Source organism: Anoplopoma fimbria, chromosome 14 (genome assembly GCF_027596085.1).
Source record: "Anoplopoma fimbria isolate UVic2021 breed Golden Eagle Sablefish chromosome 14, Afim_UVic_2022, whole genome shotgun sequence".
NCBI lineage: Eukaryota > Metazoa > Chordata > Actinopteri > Perciformes > Anoplopomatidae > Anoplopoma > Anoplopoma fimbria.
Window position 1 is genome coordinate 762528 of NC_072462.1, and position 16516 is coordinate 779043.

General features: G+C 43.9%; 1 protein-coding gene across 1 annotated transcript; it reads right to left on the reverse strand.

The window, feature by feature from the left end:
• Window positions 1–188: 188 nt before the first annotated feature.
• ugcg (UDP-glucose ceramide glucosyltransferase) lies at window positions 189–16267 on the reverse strand. The gene is made up of 10 exons (XM_054612978.1): window positions 16003–16267; window positions 12952–13096; window positions 12425–12527; window positions 12193–12294; window positions 11844–11956; window positions 11008–11186; window positions 10831–10917; window positions 1212–1319; window positions 722–800; window positions 189–417 (listed from the first exon to the last, which is right to left on the reverse strand). The coding sequence occupies exons 1-10, from the start codon at window positions 16098–16100 to the stop codon at window positions 247–249; spliced, it is 1185 nt and encodes a 394-aa protein (XP_054468953.1). The 5' UTR covers window positions 16101–16267; the 3' UTR covers window positions 189–246.
• Window positions 16268–16516: the final 249 nt, after the last annotated feature.

Below are 16516 nucleotides of genomic sequence, written 5' to 3' on the forward strand. Positions count from 1 at the left end.
TGTTCTGGCATCATTTAGTTTTAGCACCAAAAAAAACATAAATAGTTAAAAACGCGCACACGCACACACGCACACACACACACACACACACATATATATACAAACAAACACGCTCTTCATTTTCTCTCATAAAAAACAAAACACAAACATCAGTCTCTTTCGGTCCTCCTCCTCCTCCTCCTCCTCCTCCTCCTCAGGACCATGAGGAGGAGGAGGTGATGGAGCTGCAGCTTGTTGCCATGGTAACTAGACGTCGAGGATCTCCTCGGCGGTGCCGCCGCAGCGCAGCCGGTACCGGCCGGTCCTCCAGCTGATCGTCGGGTCCCACAGAGCCGACAGGAAGATCTGCACCGCCATGGACTCTCTGATGAACCAGGCCACCGCGAAGTCCAGCTTAGAGAAGCACAGCGAGCCGCCCTGAGAGATGACGTCACCCATCAATAACCAGCATCACAGTCTGAATAGAACAAAGCCTCCAAATCTGTGGCAATCAGTGACTCACTTTTGTTTATAATTTATAAAAATAAACTTAATTTTTTTTAAATGAAACAGACAAACCCAAAGCACACAAATATATGACGTCATGTTTGTAAAATAAAATCAAACCAAACATCTTGTTTAAAGTCTTAAATAAAAAGAATCTGTAAATATACATCAAGCTGGTAAATATTTGTAAAACACCTTTCAAATTAAAAGCATATGATTTGTTGAATGTCTGTACCTGAACACCCGTCAGCTGGATGTAGTCCGATATAAACCAGGCGAGACAGTGACACATGAAGAACACCATCATGTCCCACCTGCAAGACACAATTATATTATGTTATATATATATAGAAATCAATATAGTGAACACTTAAGACTGAGATCAGAATCAAGTCATATAAACTGAAGTAAACAGAATTTAATAAAATGTATTTTGTATTAAATTGTTTTTTTAAAGGAACTTTCTGTTGTCAAAACCAACAACTAGGCATCTTTCAGGATTAAATTACAGAAACCGTCTTAAGATCTAAACAATAAATATATAAATACTATTTTTATCTCCTGTGAGAAACACTGAGGTCACATCTGCAGAACTGTTCTAAAAGGTTCTCTGACTAACAACACAGAACATTAACTCCTGTAGTTATTAATATCTTCACAGGACAAAAACATGTTGGGAGGTTTTGACATAACCAGGTGCTCCTGCTCTGTGATTGGCTGTGTACCTGAATACATAATGAGCAGCCCAGCCAATGATGAGGCTGGCCAGGAAGCACTCAGAGACGGGCTCCAGCACGGTGCCGGGGAGCATATTGATCCTCAGCTTCGTCCACCTGAAGACATAAAACACGTTTTATTATGGGGCGGCTGTGGCACATGAGGTAGAGCGCTTGTCCCGTAACCACAAGGTTGGTGGTTCAAACCCCTCTACCGGCAACATGCCGAGGTGTCCTTGAGCGAGACACCTAACCCCAAGTTGCTCCCCGGGCGCTTCATTGCAGCCCACTGCTCCTCCGGGATGGGTTAAATGCAGAGAAATAATTTCCCCATTGTGGGACTAATAAAGGATTGATTATTATTATTATTATTATTATTATATTTTAAAATATACTAATGTAGCCCTGCCTAAATAATTCATTTAGACATTAGGATGTTAATAGTTTTTACACAAGTTAAGAATGTATAAGTATTGGTAAAAATAGATCCATATGAATAAAAGAGTTAAAATAAGAGAATCATAATCTTTACAGTTCAAAGGTTAGAGTTCATGCAAATGAGCATAGTTTGGTTAATATGTACATGATCCGCATGTGTTCAGCCCAACACCCTGTTAGCAACATCATATGTCAATCTTTGTATTTCATTGTTTAATTGGATGTTCTGAATCTAACAGCCAATCGAATCCCGTTCTCCAGTAGAGGGGCGGGGCTTATGGGCGGGGCCTAGGGGCGTGGCTTATGGGCGGGGTTAGGGGCGGGGCTTAGGTACGGGTCATCACCGGCCAGTGAAGAGTGTAAGAGAGCAAAGTGTTCATAACCTACTGGTTGACGACCAGTTATCCTATGGTTTGGACTTTTGTGATCTACAAGAGGTAAATACGATGTTTGTGACTTGTTTTCTGTCCTGTGACTGAATGTTATAGTGTAAAACAAGTTGAGGCTAATCGCGAGTAGCATTAGCATAACTGCCGTTAGCTTTGCGTTCATACTGTTAGCTATGCATTTGAAACCTGTGGTTAAGACCAGATTTTGCTAGATCGTCATGAAGTAGCAGATGGACTTGTTGCTTAGCTGATTTATCTGATTCAGCAGACGGACATTTGTGACTGTAAGAGAGAAGAGGGGGAAGTCTCCTTTGGACCGCTATGGAGAAGTGTTTCCCGCTTGTGCTGCTGTAGACTGTTGCTGCTGTATACTGGTGCTGCTGTAGACTGTTGCTGCTCTATACTATACTGGTGCTGCTGTAGACTGGTGCTGCTGTAGACTGTTGCTGCTGTAGACTGGTGCTGCTGTAGACTGTTGCTGCTGTAGACTGTTGCTGCTGTAGACTGGTGCTGCTGTAGACTGGTGCTGCTGTAGACTGTTGTTGCTGTAGACTGGTGCTGCTGTAGACTGTTGCTGCTGTAGACTGGTGCTGCTGTAGACTGTTGTTGCTGTATACTGGTGCTGCTGTAGACTGGTGCTGCTGTAGACTGTTGCTGCTGTAGACTGTTGCTGCTGTAGACTGTTGCTGCTGTATACTGACTGTTGGTGCTGCTGTAGACTGTTGTTGCTGTAGACTGTTGCTGCTGTAGACTGGTGCTGCTGTAGACTGTTGCTGCTGTATACTGGTGCTGCTGTATACTGTTGTTGCTGTAGACTGTTGCTGCTGTATACTGGTGCTGCTGTAGACTGTTGTTGCTGTATACTGCTGGTGCTGCTGTAGACTGTGCTGCTGTTGTTGCTGTATGTTGCTGTAGTGCTGCTGTAGACTGTTGCTGCTGTAGACTGGTGCTGCTGTATACTGGTGCTGCTGTAGACTGTTGTTGCTGTATACTGGTGCTGCTGTATACTGGTGCTGCTGTCTCTCCTGCACTCTGCCGGCCGTCCATCACCCAGCTTCTCCTCACCTGCCCTTCTGAATAGTCCATGGATTTGTGAGTACTGACAAACTTGCAGGTGCCTTTTGTTTAATGCTTGTGTGGACAAGTGAAGCGGCCACAGCAGTTTTAGGCCTCAACGCTCTCAAGCCACGACTCAGGCCTGCCACAGGGTTTTTGGGTATATTTTGGTTAAAGCTGTAGAGTGAGTGTGTGTGTGAGAGAGGGTGGGTTCACAATGTATTGATTGTCACATGTTAAATATGTTCTGTCTGCCTGTATGGTAACCAATGAAGATTCCAAAAGAAGGATTTACTGAGAGGAACTCATAGCCATTTTGTGTTTATTAATAGGTCTATTTACATTCATTTTATGAGTCATCTGCAATAATATTGTTTGTTGTACCTGCTCTAATAAATACCAAACATTGTGTGTTAAGGCATTTAAAGTATATTTGGTTTATCAAAGTTCATCACAAATAAGCTAATTCATGTTTTGGTAATAACTGTTTAAACAAGATAAAAGGACTTAATAGAAGGCAAAGACCTTTTATTTGACTTCCTTAACATAATTGGAGGCACCGCCAGTCATTTCAGTTTTTCAGAATAAGACGTACTTAAATAATTAATAAGAACAGGTAATAGCGCCATTAGGTTTAAAACTGTACCCAGGACCCCGCCCATAGTACTACTACACCTGGCAGATTAGCGTAATACTATATAGCTACATGGGATGGGTGTTACATACATGGAGGCACCGCTGGGATTTTAACCTTCATTGAGTTATCAGGCAACATAAGTAACAACCTCTTAGACATTGTGAACAATTAGTAACTATCCCCACAACAAAAAACCTCTTAGAGTTAGCACGCTGCAAGTATGGCAGGTAAAGCGAGTTGTCCTTCACAGCTTGATTTAGTTAACTGGTGCAGAGGAGAGGGAGTAGATGTAGAACATGCTCTATTAATTTATGGAGTGCCAGAAAACATCACAGTAGATGTAATAGAAGAAACAGCAGAAACAATCAAAGCATTGGGCAAAGTCCGCGTTAGGGGAAAAATGTTTAACTCTCAACATCAATCCTTAATGGTGTTGTGCGAGTGCCGTGAAGTGATAGACCCCACCGCAATCCCCCCAGAAATAATGCCAATAATGGGTGGGAGTGTATGGAACACAGTGCACGGCATAGCGGACCAAAACATTGACAGCACTGAGGATTTCACAGAGAAGTTACTCAAGCTTCTGCAGCAGGAAGGAAAAACCCTGGATGATATTCAGAGATTATACAGCCCGAACATAGCAGAGAACAGCACCCCCGAATCTATTATTCGTGCAGTTGGTGATGTATGGGGCAGAACCAATAAACCGCCCGACAGCAACGCTTATAGACGTCTGAGGACTTTCTCTGGCATCACTCCCACACCCACAGGGGAAGAATGCCTAGACAGCTGGTTGGAGCAGGCAAAATTCATGGTAGATGAAGGTGAGTGCTCTATTAAGGAGAAAAGAAGAAGAATTCTTGAGAGTCTTAAAGGCCCAGCCTTAGAGATAATTCAGGCTGTGCGTATGACTGAACCTGATGCTAGCCCAATGGAGTACATCCATGCAATAGAGAGCATTTTTGGTACGTCACAGTCAGGAGAAGATCTCTACTTTTCCTTCAGATCCCTTCAACAACAACCTGGAGAGAAGTTGTCCGAATTCCTGCAAAGATTAGAGAGGTCCCTTATCAAAGTAGTGCAGGGAGGTGGTCTTCAGGTTAGCGCAGCTAACAAAGCCAGAGTTGAGCAGCTGATTAGAGGTTCAACCTCCGATCTCATGTTACTTCAGTTAAAAGTCAGGGAGCAGAGAGACAACCCCCCTACATTCCTGAAACTGCTACAAGAGATTCGTGAAGAAGAAGGACGCCAGTCTGCTAGGCAAAGTCTAGGTGCACCTGTACGTTGTCAGAATGTGCACACAGTACAGGCAGAGAAAGGATTGGAACCTGAGTTGGCCTACCAGAGTGAACTTAGAGCACAGATTCAAGAACTGAAAGCCAAGATGGGTGAGCGAACAAGTACTCAGCAACAGCTACCATCTGAGGGTCCTCTAAATGGTCCAAAGGAAATAAAGAAACAGAAAACTGAGTCACACAATGAAATACAGTCACTTAGAAAACAAGTGAAAGCATTAGAAGATAGAATAAGTGTGATGGCTGTGAAATTCACAACAGACCCCCCAAGAGAGACGGTGACCCAGTTCAACCGATACAAAGCAGCTTCAAGTCATAAATCTGTTCCGTTCAAAGTGCAGTCACCAAAGGAGTCTACTGAATACTTTTGCTACCGATGCGGAGAAAATGGTCATATTGCTCCAAGGTGCACAGAGCCAGAGAACACACAGAAAGTCATCCAAAAGCTCATTCGTTTGGTGCGAGGAGCACAAGACGGGGCAAAAGAGAACCCAAAGAACACTTCAGAAGAGCAGTGTATTGCTAGGGTCCACAAGGTGGAAGTCCCTAAAGAAGATACCAGCCTGCCTGAGGGTCTTGTGGGTCCTTCAATGATTCACCCCATCAAAGTCAATGACATGTCCTGCCAGGCTCTCATGGACAGTGGTTCTAATGTCACCATAATCTTTGAGAGCTGGTATAACGAACACTTGCTGGATATCCCTATACACCCCATCTCTTGCTTAGGCCTCTGGGGCCTGTCAGACACTGATTATCCTTACAAAGGCTATGTTGTCGTAGAGATGGAGTTTCCAGAAAAAATGACAGGTGTGAAAGGGCCAATAGTTGTTTTAGCTTTGATTTGTCCCGAGCCGAAGCAATACAACCAAGCCCCTGTGATTGTCGGCACCAACGCATCTCTTTTCCACAGACTGTGGGAGCTGGTGGAAGAAAGTGGTGATGAAAACATTGTTCACTCCATGAGAATCCAACCAGTGTATGCACCAGTCCAAGCTCAAACTCAATTCTCTCAGTCACTAGCAAAAGATGGTGTCATTGGACAAGTGAAATGGCAAGGACCAGGTCCACTCTCAATAGCTCCAGGTGAAAAGTTGTATGCCACCTGTAAGGTAGAAAGACCGACTACTGGGTCAAAAGACATTGTGCTGATTGATGCACCCACTACACAGTCACTCCCAGCCGGTGTGCTGGTACAGCCAGGAGTACTCCCAAATGTTGATATAGACACTAACCGTTTCACAGTGCTCATTCATAATGAGTCTCAAAAGAAGACATCCATACCCATTGGAACTGTTATTGCAGAGATGTATGCTGTAGACACAGTCACTCCAGTCCAACCATCTAACCTACCAGCAGATGCGTTAGACCCAAATCTCTTTGAGTTTGGTGATTCCCCCATCCCTGAGGATTGGAAGAACCGGCTCCGCCAGAAGCTAGCTCAGAGGAAAAAAGTTTTCTCCTTGCATGAGTGGGAGGTAGGTTTGGCCAAGGGGGTGGAACACCACATACGCCTGCAGGACCCAAGGCCTTTTAGGGAAAGGTCACGCAGATTGGCCCCTGCAGACATCGAAGATGTGCGGCGACACATACAGCAGCTGATAGCAGCTGGGATTTTAAAAGAGTCCCGGAGTCCCTATGCCTCACAGATCGTGGTGGTTCGCAAAAAGAACGGAAGTATCAGAATCTGTATTGACTACAGAACCCTTAACAGACGCACCATACCAGACCAGTACACAATGCCTCGCATCGAGGATGCCTTAGACTGTCTGTCAGGCAGCAAGTGGTTCTCGGTATTGGATCTGCGGAGTGGCTACTATCAGATAGAAATGGCTGAGGAGGATAAAGAGAAGACAGCTTTCATTTGCCCCCTCGGATTCTATCAGTTCGAACGCATGCCACAAGGAATAACTGGAGCGCCTGCAACTTTCCAACGGTTGATGGAGAAAGCAGTTGGGGACATGAATCTCCTTCAAGTCCTTGTCTACTTAGATGATATTATCGTCTTTGGCAAAACTCTCGAAGAGCATGAGCAGCGTCTCCTCAAGGTTCTGGATAGACTAGAAGAGGTTGGCTTGAAGGTCTCGATTGACAAATGCCAATTTTGTCTGCCCGAAGTCAAGTACGTCGGCCACATTGTTTCAGAGGCCGGGATCGCCACAGACCCTGAGAAAGTGGAGGTGGTGAAACACTGGAAGGAGCCCACAGATTTGAAATCACTAAAGTCATTCCTCGGATTTTGCGGATATTATCGCAGGTTTATTGCAAACTACTCCGCTATTGTCCGTCCCCTTACCGAGCTCACGAAAGGCTACCCGCCAACTTGGCATGAGAAGAAGGCCGAAAAGAAGAAAGATTCCACCAAGACCTACTTTAAAGAGTCAGAGCCATTTGGGGAGCGTTGGAATCAGGATTGTCGAGATGCTTTCAAGAAGATCATTGAGTGCCTGATTCATGCACCTGTGTTAGCATTCGCAGACCCCACCAAACCCTACATTTTGCATGTAGATGCCAGTATGAATGGTGTAGGAGCCGTTTTGAACCAGGAGTACCCAGAAGGTCTCAGGCCAGTAGCCTTTGCAAGCCGGAAACTTAGTGTGTCTGAACAGCACTACCCTGTCCACCAGTTGGAATTTCTGGCACTAAAGTGGTCAGTCGTGGACAAGTTTCATGATTACTTGTACGGTGCTAAGTTTACGGTGAGAACTGACAATAACCCGTTAACGTATGTGCTTACCTCAGCCAAGCTAAATGCCACAGGACATCGCTGGCTTGCTGCCTTAGCCACTTACGATTTTACCATCCAGTATCGCCCGGGCCGTCACAATATTGATGCTGACCTGTTGTCCCGGCAGTATGTCAAAGAAGATGCTCATCACTGGACAAACATCCTACCGTCCGGCATCAAAGCCATCTGCAAGCGAGCCTGTGTCAGTGAAGCACTAAGTGCTCCTGTTGGACTAGTAGAGCAACTAGGCGCTCCGGCAACAGCTGTACCTGAAGCATATGCATTTCCAGTGAACTTAGGCATGAGCACAATTGACCAGCTGAGCCCGAAAGATATCCAGACAGCCCAAGAATTGGATCCAGTGATTGGACCCGTGAAAAAAGCAATCGAAACTAATAAGGTACTGACTCATTCTAAAAGCAACCCACCGGATACTGCATTGCTCATTCGTGAAGGAAGTAAACTTGAGTCAAAAGATGGAATACTCTTAAGAGTAACAAAGAAACTCTCTGGAAGGGAGATAAGGCAGCTTGTATTGCCTGAGAGATACCGAACTGTGGTATTAAGGTCCCTGCACGACGAGTGTGGACACATGGGAGTGGAACGAACCACAGAACTATTAAAAGACAGATTCTACTGGCCACGCATGACAACTGAGGTTGAGCAGTACATCCGAACCTGTGGAAGATGTATCTCCAGAAAGACACTCCCTCACCGTGCCTCACCATTGAATCAGATAACAAGTAATGGCCCCTTGGATCTAGTCTGCATTGACTTTCTGCAGATAGAGCCTGATTCCAAAGGGATTGCTAATGTGTTAGTGGTGACAGATCACTATACACGTTATGCCCAGGCATTTCCCACTAAGGATCAAAAAGCCCTCACTGTAGCGAAAGTACTATGGGAGAAGTACTTTGTGCATTACGGTTTACCTGCAAGGATACACTGATCAGGGCAGAGATTTTGAGAGTCGGCTAATCAAAGAGCTACTGTCTATGCTTGGTATCCGTAAGTCCCGCACATCTCCATATCATCCGCAAGGTGATGCCCAACCTGAAAGATTCAATCGCACTCTACTGGCGATGCTTGGTACCATGGACACTGTAAAGAAGCAATGCTGGAGCCAGCATATCAGTCAACTAGTACATGCGTACAACTGTACTAAAAATGATGCTACTGGCTACTCTCCATATTGTCTTATGTTCGGCAGGGAAGCAAGGTTACCAGTCGACATCTGTTTCGGTACATCACCTGATGGAGAGAGTGAGTCTTCTTACCAGCAGTACGTGGCCCGGATGAGAAAAGAATTGCAAAGTGCCTACAAGCTGGCATCTGAAGCCGCTACAAAGAGTCACCTGAGAAATAAGGCATACTATGACCAACGTGTAAGAGATCTGCCCTTGGCTGAAGGTGACAGAATCCTTCTTCGGAACGTTGGGTTGACTGGAAAGCATAAACTCCAAGACCGATGGAAATCCACACCTTATGTTGTGGTGGAAAAGTTGCAGAATCTGCCAGTATATAAGGTCAAACCAGAACATGGTACTGGTGTAGTCAAAACTTTGCACAGAGACCATCTTTTGCCTATTGGTTATCTGGTTAGGATGTCCACCCCTCCCGAAGATACAGGACTGGTTATGAGAAAACCTGTCACAAGATCACAGCGTACTCGACCAAGTCAAAGACCAGCTACTTCTGCTGATCCAACATTGGAAAGTAACACGTCGTCCTCGGACACAGAGTTTGAAACTGCCCGGAACCCTCAAGCTTTTGATGTGGAGGAGGTCAGGAGACACCTCTCAATACCCTATCAAAACCCTGGGGATAATGACAGCCAGGAGGAGGAGAGCTCTGAAGTCTCTGAAGAACCACCAGCTATAGTAACCGGATGTTCCAAAGACAATGCACCTTCTACACTAAAATCTGATGCAGGAGAGACTAGTGATGACGCTGCTGAAGAATCAGATTTAGAAGGGGGAGCAAGCTCTGCTCCTACAAGCATGGCAAGGAGTGAAGAAGCTTCTATTATCCGAAAGTCCCAGAGAGAACCGAAACCAGTCATTCGCTTGACTTATGACCAACCTGGCAACCCATCCAAGGAGCCAGTTACCATCATGCATCATGGGATGGTCATTCAGTTCAATCTAAATCCACCAGAGAGAGACATTAAATGGATTTGTGAGTACTGACAAAACTTGCAGGTGCCTTTTGTTTAATGCTTGTGTGGACAAGTGAAGCGGCCACAGCAGTTTTAGGCCTCAACGCTCTCAAGCCACGACTCAGGCCTGCAACAGGGTTTTTGGGTATATTTTGGTTAAAGCTGTAGAGTGAGTGTATGTGTGAGAGAGGGTGGGTTCACAATGTATTGATTGTCACATGTTAAATATGTTCTGTCTGCCTGTATGGTAACCAATGAAGATTCCAAAAGAAGGATTTACTGAGAGGAACTCATAGCCATTTTGTGTTTATTAATAGGTCTATTTACATTCATTTTATGAGTCATCTGCAATAATATTGTTTGTTGTACCTGCTCTAATAAATACCAAACATTGTGTGTTAAGGCATTTAAAGTATATTTGGTTTATCAAAGTTCATCACAAATAAGCTAATTCATGTTTTGGTAATAACTGTTTAAACAAGATAAAAGGACTTAATAGAAGGCAAAGACCTTTTATTTGACTTCCTTAACATAATTGGAGGCACCGCCAGTCATTTCAGTTTTTCAGAATAAGACGTACTTAAATAATTAATAAGAACAGGTAATAGCGCCATTAGGTTTAAAACTGTACCCAGGACCCCGCCCATAGTACTACTACACCTGGCAGATTAGCGTAATACTATATAGCTACATGGGATGGGTGTTACACTAACAACAAATACAAATACATTTACATTCATGTCCTAAAACTGAAGAGATCACTCAAAATAATACAAAAATGAAGAGATTTTCAAACAAATATTTAGTTGTATAGATGAAATAATCCCATAATAACTCTTTACAAACATCATCATTTGAAGACGTTATATGTTACATGTATGATTTACAGAAAACCCTTTATTTAAATCAGATGAGGAGCTCTGAGGTTACCTGATCATGCGAGACTGGAACTGGCCAATGGAGTACGACCCAGAATTCTGCAGCGCCACCTGTGTTGCCATGGAGAACTTCCAGCCTCTGAGGAGAGACGGTAAAAAGAAATGTTCACTTTCATTTGCTTATGAAGAAAACACATAGCTCAACCGGTGCTAACGCTAACATGCTAACCTGTCAGCGATGGCTTTAGCCATGAAGTAATCCTCGGCGATGTACTGAGCGAAGGAGACCAATCCGCCGGCCTGATCCAAGACATCCTTCCTCATGAGACACGACATCCCCGTCACACACTTTATCCCTGTCACGTTCGCAGAGATGTAGGAGCGAGGGTGGGACGTCCCAAAATACACCTGACAACAGGTTAGCATTAGCATCTATTAGCAAGAACAAAATGAGAAAAAAACACTACCGAAACAATTGTTTGTTGTTTTGTTATTTTTTTAGGATAAACTCTTTGAGGTGCACCGTACTCAGGCAAAAATAATAATGATGATAAATTAAACAATTTATCCGCACAAAGCCAAACCAAAATAACATGAAAATAATAAACCTAATTAAAAAACAACATTATGTCAAAGAGAATAACAAAAAATGTGTGATTGCAGATGTATCAGAATAAGGTGTTTGTCATCTGCATATAACAGAACAAAAAAATAAAGTTTATCAAGATGATGAGAATGGTAAGCCAGATTGAAAGCCTTGGTTTTGTCAATAAGAAATTGCACCTGTAAATTGACCTTTGTCTTAAGATAAGAATAAATCATTGGTGAATTGTAAACGGGCAGTATTAAAAATCCACAGTCAGGAAATCACCATGTGCTAGCATCCAACAGTTAGTTAGTGAATTTAAAAAAGAACAGCATATGTAACGTAAATAAAAAGTATATCTAGATTAGCAACAAACGTAAACTGATGCTAAATAGCATTAACATCAATCTCTGGTCTCAAAAAGGTTTTATCGTGTACGCTCCTGGAAAACCGACTTGGCTTTAGCTCGTTAGCCTTACCTGCTCCAGTGTGGCGGCAAAGCCCTGGCGGTCGGCGACATATGGTAACCCATGGACCAATCCAACCTTCTCTGTCATCTGATTGGTCATATCTGTCAGGGTGTCGGGTTTCACTCACACACACACACACACACACACACACACACACACACACACACACACACACACACACACACACACACACACACACACACACACACACACACACACACACACACACACACACACACACACACACACACACACACACACACACACACAGAGAGAGAGAGAGAGTTAGCATTAAAAACTATGATGAACAAATCTAAAGCTTGTATGCAATAAAAAAAATAAAATGTAATTTACGGACCTCTGATGCCGCTGTCACAGATCCAGACCAGGCCATATTTGGCTCCTTCATAGCCCGGCATCAGGTTGTTGATCTTGGGGTTGATTCCAACTTTCTTTCCCCCTGGGATCAAAATAAACACAAATGCTAATGTTAGCTGCTAACTAATGGTTTAAACAAAGTGAGTTAGAAGTCGTTGATAAGATAAACATAGTTTGTTGAATGACAGTAAACAACAGAAGTCTTTTCTCACCAATGAATAATCGAGCGTCTACGTTGGGATATTTGCCCAACAACTTTTTACAAACGTCAACGGCTGGATCATCCTGATCCTGAACGCACAGCAGGATCTCATACTGCAAAACAAACATGTTGAAATTAGTGCAGAACTCCCTGAATGGAAACAGAGCAGGTTTAGTTAGTTTGTAACTTCAGGTAATCAGAAGGTAGTTTAGGAAGTTATAGTGCAGAGAAAGTCAGTCTGTAGCTGGAGCCATCGGGTTGTTGGGGAAGTCGGGGTCGGGGAAGTGTTGTCGGGAAGTCGGGGGTTGTTGGGGAAGTCGGGGGTTGTTGGGGAAGTCGGGGGTTGTTGGGGAAGTCGGGGGGTTGTCGGGGAAGTCGGGGGTTGTTGGGGAAGTCGGGGGTTGTCGGGGGGTGGTCGGGGCAAATAGATGGAAGTTTGGGCAGTAGGACAATAGTTGGAGGAAGCTTTGTTGTAATCAGAGTCGGTTTAGATGGTAGTGGGGTGTCATTAGATGGGTGGGGGGTAGTTAGCTTCACCTTGGGGTAATCCAGTGTAAAGAACGTCTCCAGGTTGGAGATAAGGTTCGGGTCGACACCTTTCAGGGGTTTGAGCAAAGAAACTCCAGCCAGCTGCACAAACGGCTGTTTGACCTCCGACCTTTTCTTGTGCAGATGGAGACGCCTGAAAGTGACGGAGACACAGAGAGGTCAGCGATCAGAAACCAGCAGCTGGTAATTCAAAACTAGCGATCAAGCTAATGTTATTATGTTATTATGTTATCTCTCAACATGTGCTCAGACGGCTTCGATGCTTTGGAAACATGACGGCTCAGTGCGAGTCATGCGGTTCATTAAGGTGTGACTAGTGTGGGTTGAGTTTCGGTATGCTGCAGTGTCACTGATGATTTCATGTTTTTGCAAACATGAAATCAATTATATTTATGTGGCTACTGACAGAGTCATGAAGATTACCTACCCTCATACCTCCAGACAACACGCACGCATTTTATAACGTTTATGATGCATGTCCCATTGTAAGTCATTAGGCACAGTATTCTCTGCAGAAGTGACGGTCCCTCATTATACAGAGACCGGTGGCTCAACCCTGATTGGACTCTTTGTCTGTACTGTAGAACAGCCTTTAGATGGACCGTTGTGGGTGTGGGACCTCGCACACAAATTATGTTTTGGGATTACCAAATCCAAATCCAGATCTTCAAACTCAGAAATCTTCAGATCTGCTTTGAAATATTTCATTTTCAGATCGGATCAGAATTAAATCCATTCCAACCAATATAATCCCGTGAGATCCTTTTGAAGTAGCGGTTCCTAATCAGCAGCAACTAAATCGCTCCTTAAATTACAGAACAAACTGTTTGCTTTTGGTCGAGTCATCAAAACGAGAAAATCAGTGAAAATGAGTATTGTTGAAGGGAAATTATAACGTTATCATGATGTGTTCAATGTAATCTGTAAAATGTAGTGTTGGTGAATAAATCCAGTAGTTTGAAGATGTTTTCACATTAATATAAAATAGATATTAGAGATGAATTATGGGATGTTTAACTTCCTAACACTAGCTCTAAGATTATAACACATCAGTAAAACTAAAAGTTACAAGGTTCGAGATGTTGATCTCAAAAAGTTTTATCTGTCCCTTTTTCATTCAGCAGCTCCACTGCAGATCAAACAAACTGAAATAACAGGAAGTGGTCATCAGTCTCGTGGAGGCAACAGGAAACCACTCAGTGTTTCTGTGGCCGTTAAGAAACAACGTGATTGGCTAAGAGGACGTTTGAATAAAGTTTTTCTTTCCCCCTGAAGTGACGATGAACACCTTTTAAATGTCACTGTAATGAAGATCAGTCCGTCTCAGTTTGAGCGCTCACAATAACGTGCTGCTGCTAAGAAACATTACGCTAGTCCACCGCTGCGTTCTGATTGGTTGCCATTGAGCCTGAGTTCTATCAACAGTCACATGACTGTCTCACAGGGTTCGGACCAACGATTTCACCACGTTTCTCTCACAAATGTCAACTTTAATTTATTTAATATTAAAACTGAGCAGGCTGGAAGAAGTCCCAACAAAATGACTGTTATGTTCCTTTTCATGGCACTTCTGCAGCTGTGTGTATAAATGTTTGTGAGTTGATATCTATGGAAATTAAATTAAATGTATTCTTTTGAATTTAAGTTAGCAAAAATAAAACCTGCCTCCCTATGTGGATACTTCTGAAATGTGTTTTTTTTATTTAACCAGAGATTACATAAAAGGTGGAAATAATATTCATTAATGATTATTGTGCTAATTAACGGACAGATAGCAAAAAGCAGAATTCTGATTACAGATCTGAACGAAAGGTGCAGTTATATTTTCAAACTCGGACACAAAGTTTAAAGTATAATGTTCATTTATTGCAATTATTTAGCTGAATTTCTGGAGTTGATGAAGGTATTTTAAGTGATTTTCAACAAATAGATCCTGAAACACTTTGTCAGAGTTTTGTTTCTGTAAATTATAAACTCCTTGTTTCTTGTCCCGAACAAAGTAATCAGAAAATAAAGTTTCTAATTGTGAAAGTAAATATTTTATTCTCCCAGGTTCCAGTTTAACAGTGAATTCCTGTATTTTTTGTCACGTAAATGAGTGTTTTATAAACAAGTCTTTACTTTAGTGTATAAACTTAATAAATAAACTTTATCTATTTTAATGTGTTTCCTGGGTTGTTTTGCTCCTGAGCATCAGGAGAGAACTGAGCCTGAAGTCCACTCAGACCTGAGACGAGAGGTTTGAGTTCCTCTGATGTGATGAAGGCCGGAGGTCAGAGACTCTCAGCCTCCTAGGAGACATCTAGAGGAGTCTCCTCAGCCTCCTAGGAGACATCTAGAGGAGTCTCCTCAGCCTCCTAGGAGACGTCTAGAGGAGTCTCCTCAGCCTCCTCAGCCCTCTAGGAGACATCTAGAGGAGTCTCCTCAGCCTCCTCAGCCCTCTAGGAGACATCTAGAGGAGTCTCCTCAGCCTTCAGAGAACAGCTGAGGACCAAAACAAACTGAAGCTGCTGGTTTACAGACTGGTTCACAGACTGGTTTACAGACTGGTTTACAGGCTGGTTTACAGACTGGTTCACAGACTGGTTTACAGGCTGGTTCACAGACTGGTTTACAGGCTGGTTCACAGGCTGGTTTACAGACTGGTTCACAGGCTGGTTTACAGACTGGTTCACAGACTGGTTTACAGGCTGGTTTACAGACTGGTTCACAGACTGGTTTACAGGAACCAGCAGCAGAGACACAGAGCTCCACCTGATGACGTCTCTCACCTGAAACAACAACAACAACAACAACAACAACAACAACAGCCTCAGTCAGAGCTCATTAGCTTGTTTGTCCCACAGAACACACAGTGGATTAGCTCAGCTAGCATTAGCTCAGCTAGCATTAGCTCAGCTAGCTAGCCGGCTAGCGGAGGACCAGCGAACCAGGACACCGCCCACCAGAGTCCCAGAGCCCCGCAGACACTCAGCGTTAGCCTAGCCGCTAGCCGTTAGCCTAGCCGTTAGCCGCTAGCCTAGCCGTTAGCTTACTCACACATAGATGATGGACATCAGGTGCATCAGCCACAACACGAAGAACAGGATGAAGCCGAACACCGCGAGGCCCTGCAGGGCGACGTCCAGCACGGCCATGACGACCGGAGAGACCGGAGAGACCGGGGAGAGACCGGAGAGACCGGGGAGACCGGGGGGAGAGCGGCTGACCGGGGGGAGAGCGGCTGGTGACGCGGCTGATGACGCGGCGGGGCGGCGGCGGGAGGCAGTCCGGGTCACGAGCTCCGGGGAACGGGGACCACAGAGCCGCCTCGCTGCTGAGGAGACACCTGACAGTCAGCTGACCGCTCACCTTCACAATAAAAGCTTCATTTAAAGTTGGGTTCTTATTGTGTTCATATTAGTTTGTTCACTTATTGTATTCATATTAGTTTGTTGACTTATTGTATTCATATTAGTTTGTTGACTTATTGTATTCATATTAGTTTGTTACACTTATTGTATTCATATTAGTTTGTTGACTTATTGTATTCATATTAGTTTGTTGCACTTAT

What these genes read in the sequence shown, in the direction of transcription:
- ugcg (XM_054612978.1), bottom strand. Translation starts at nt 16,100, where the DNA reads ATGGCCGTGCTGGACGTCGCCCTGCAGGGCCTCGCGGTGTTCGGCTTC. An exon ending in TTGCCGCCACACTGGAGCAG is followed by an intron (nt 11,187 to 11,843) that starts GTAAGGCTAACG and finishes ACCTGTTGTCAG; the next exon opens with GTGTATTTTGGGACGTCCCA. An exon ending in TCCAGCTGACGGGTGTTCAG is followed by an intron (nt 418 to 721) that starts GTACAGACATTC and finishes GTCATCTCTCAG; the next exon opens with GGCGGCTCGCTGTGCTTCTC.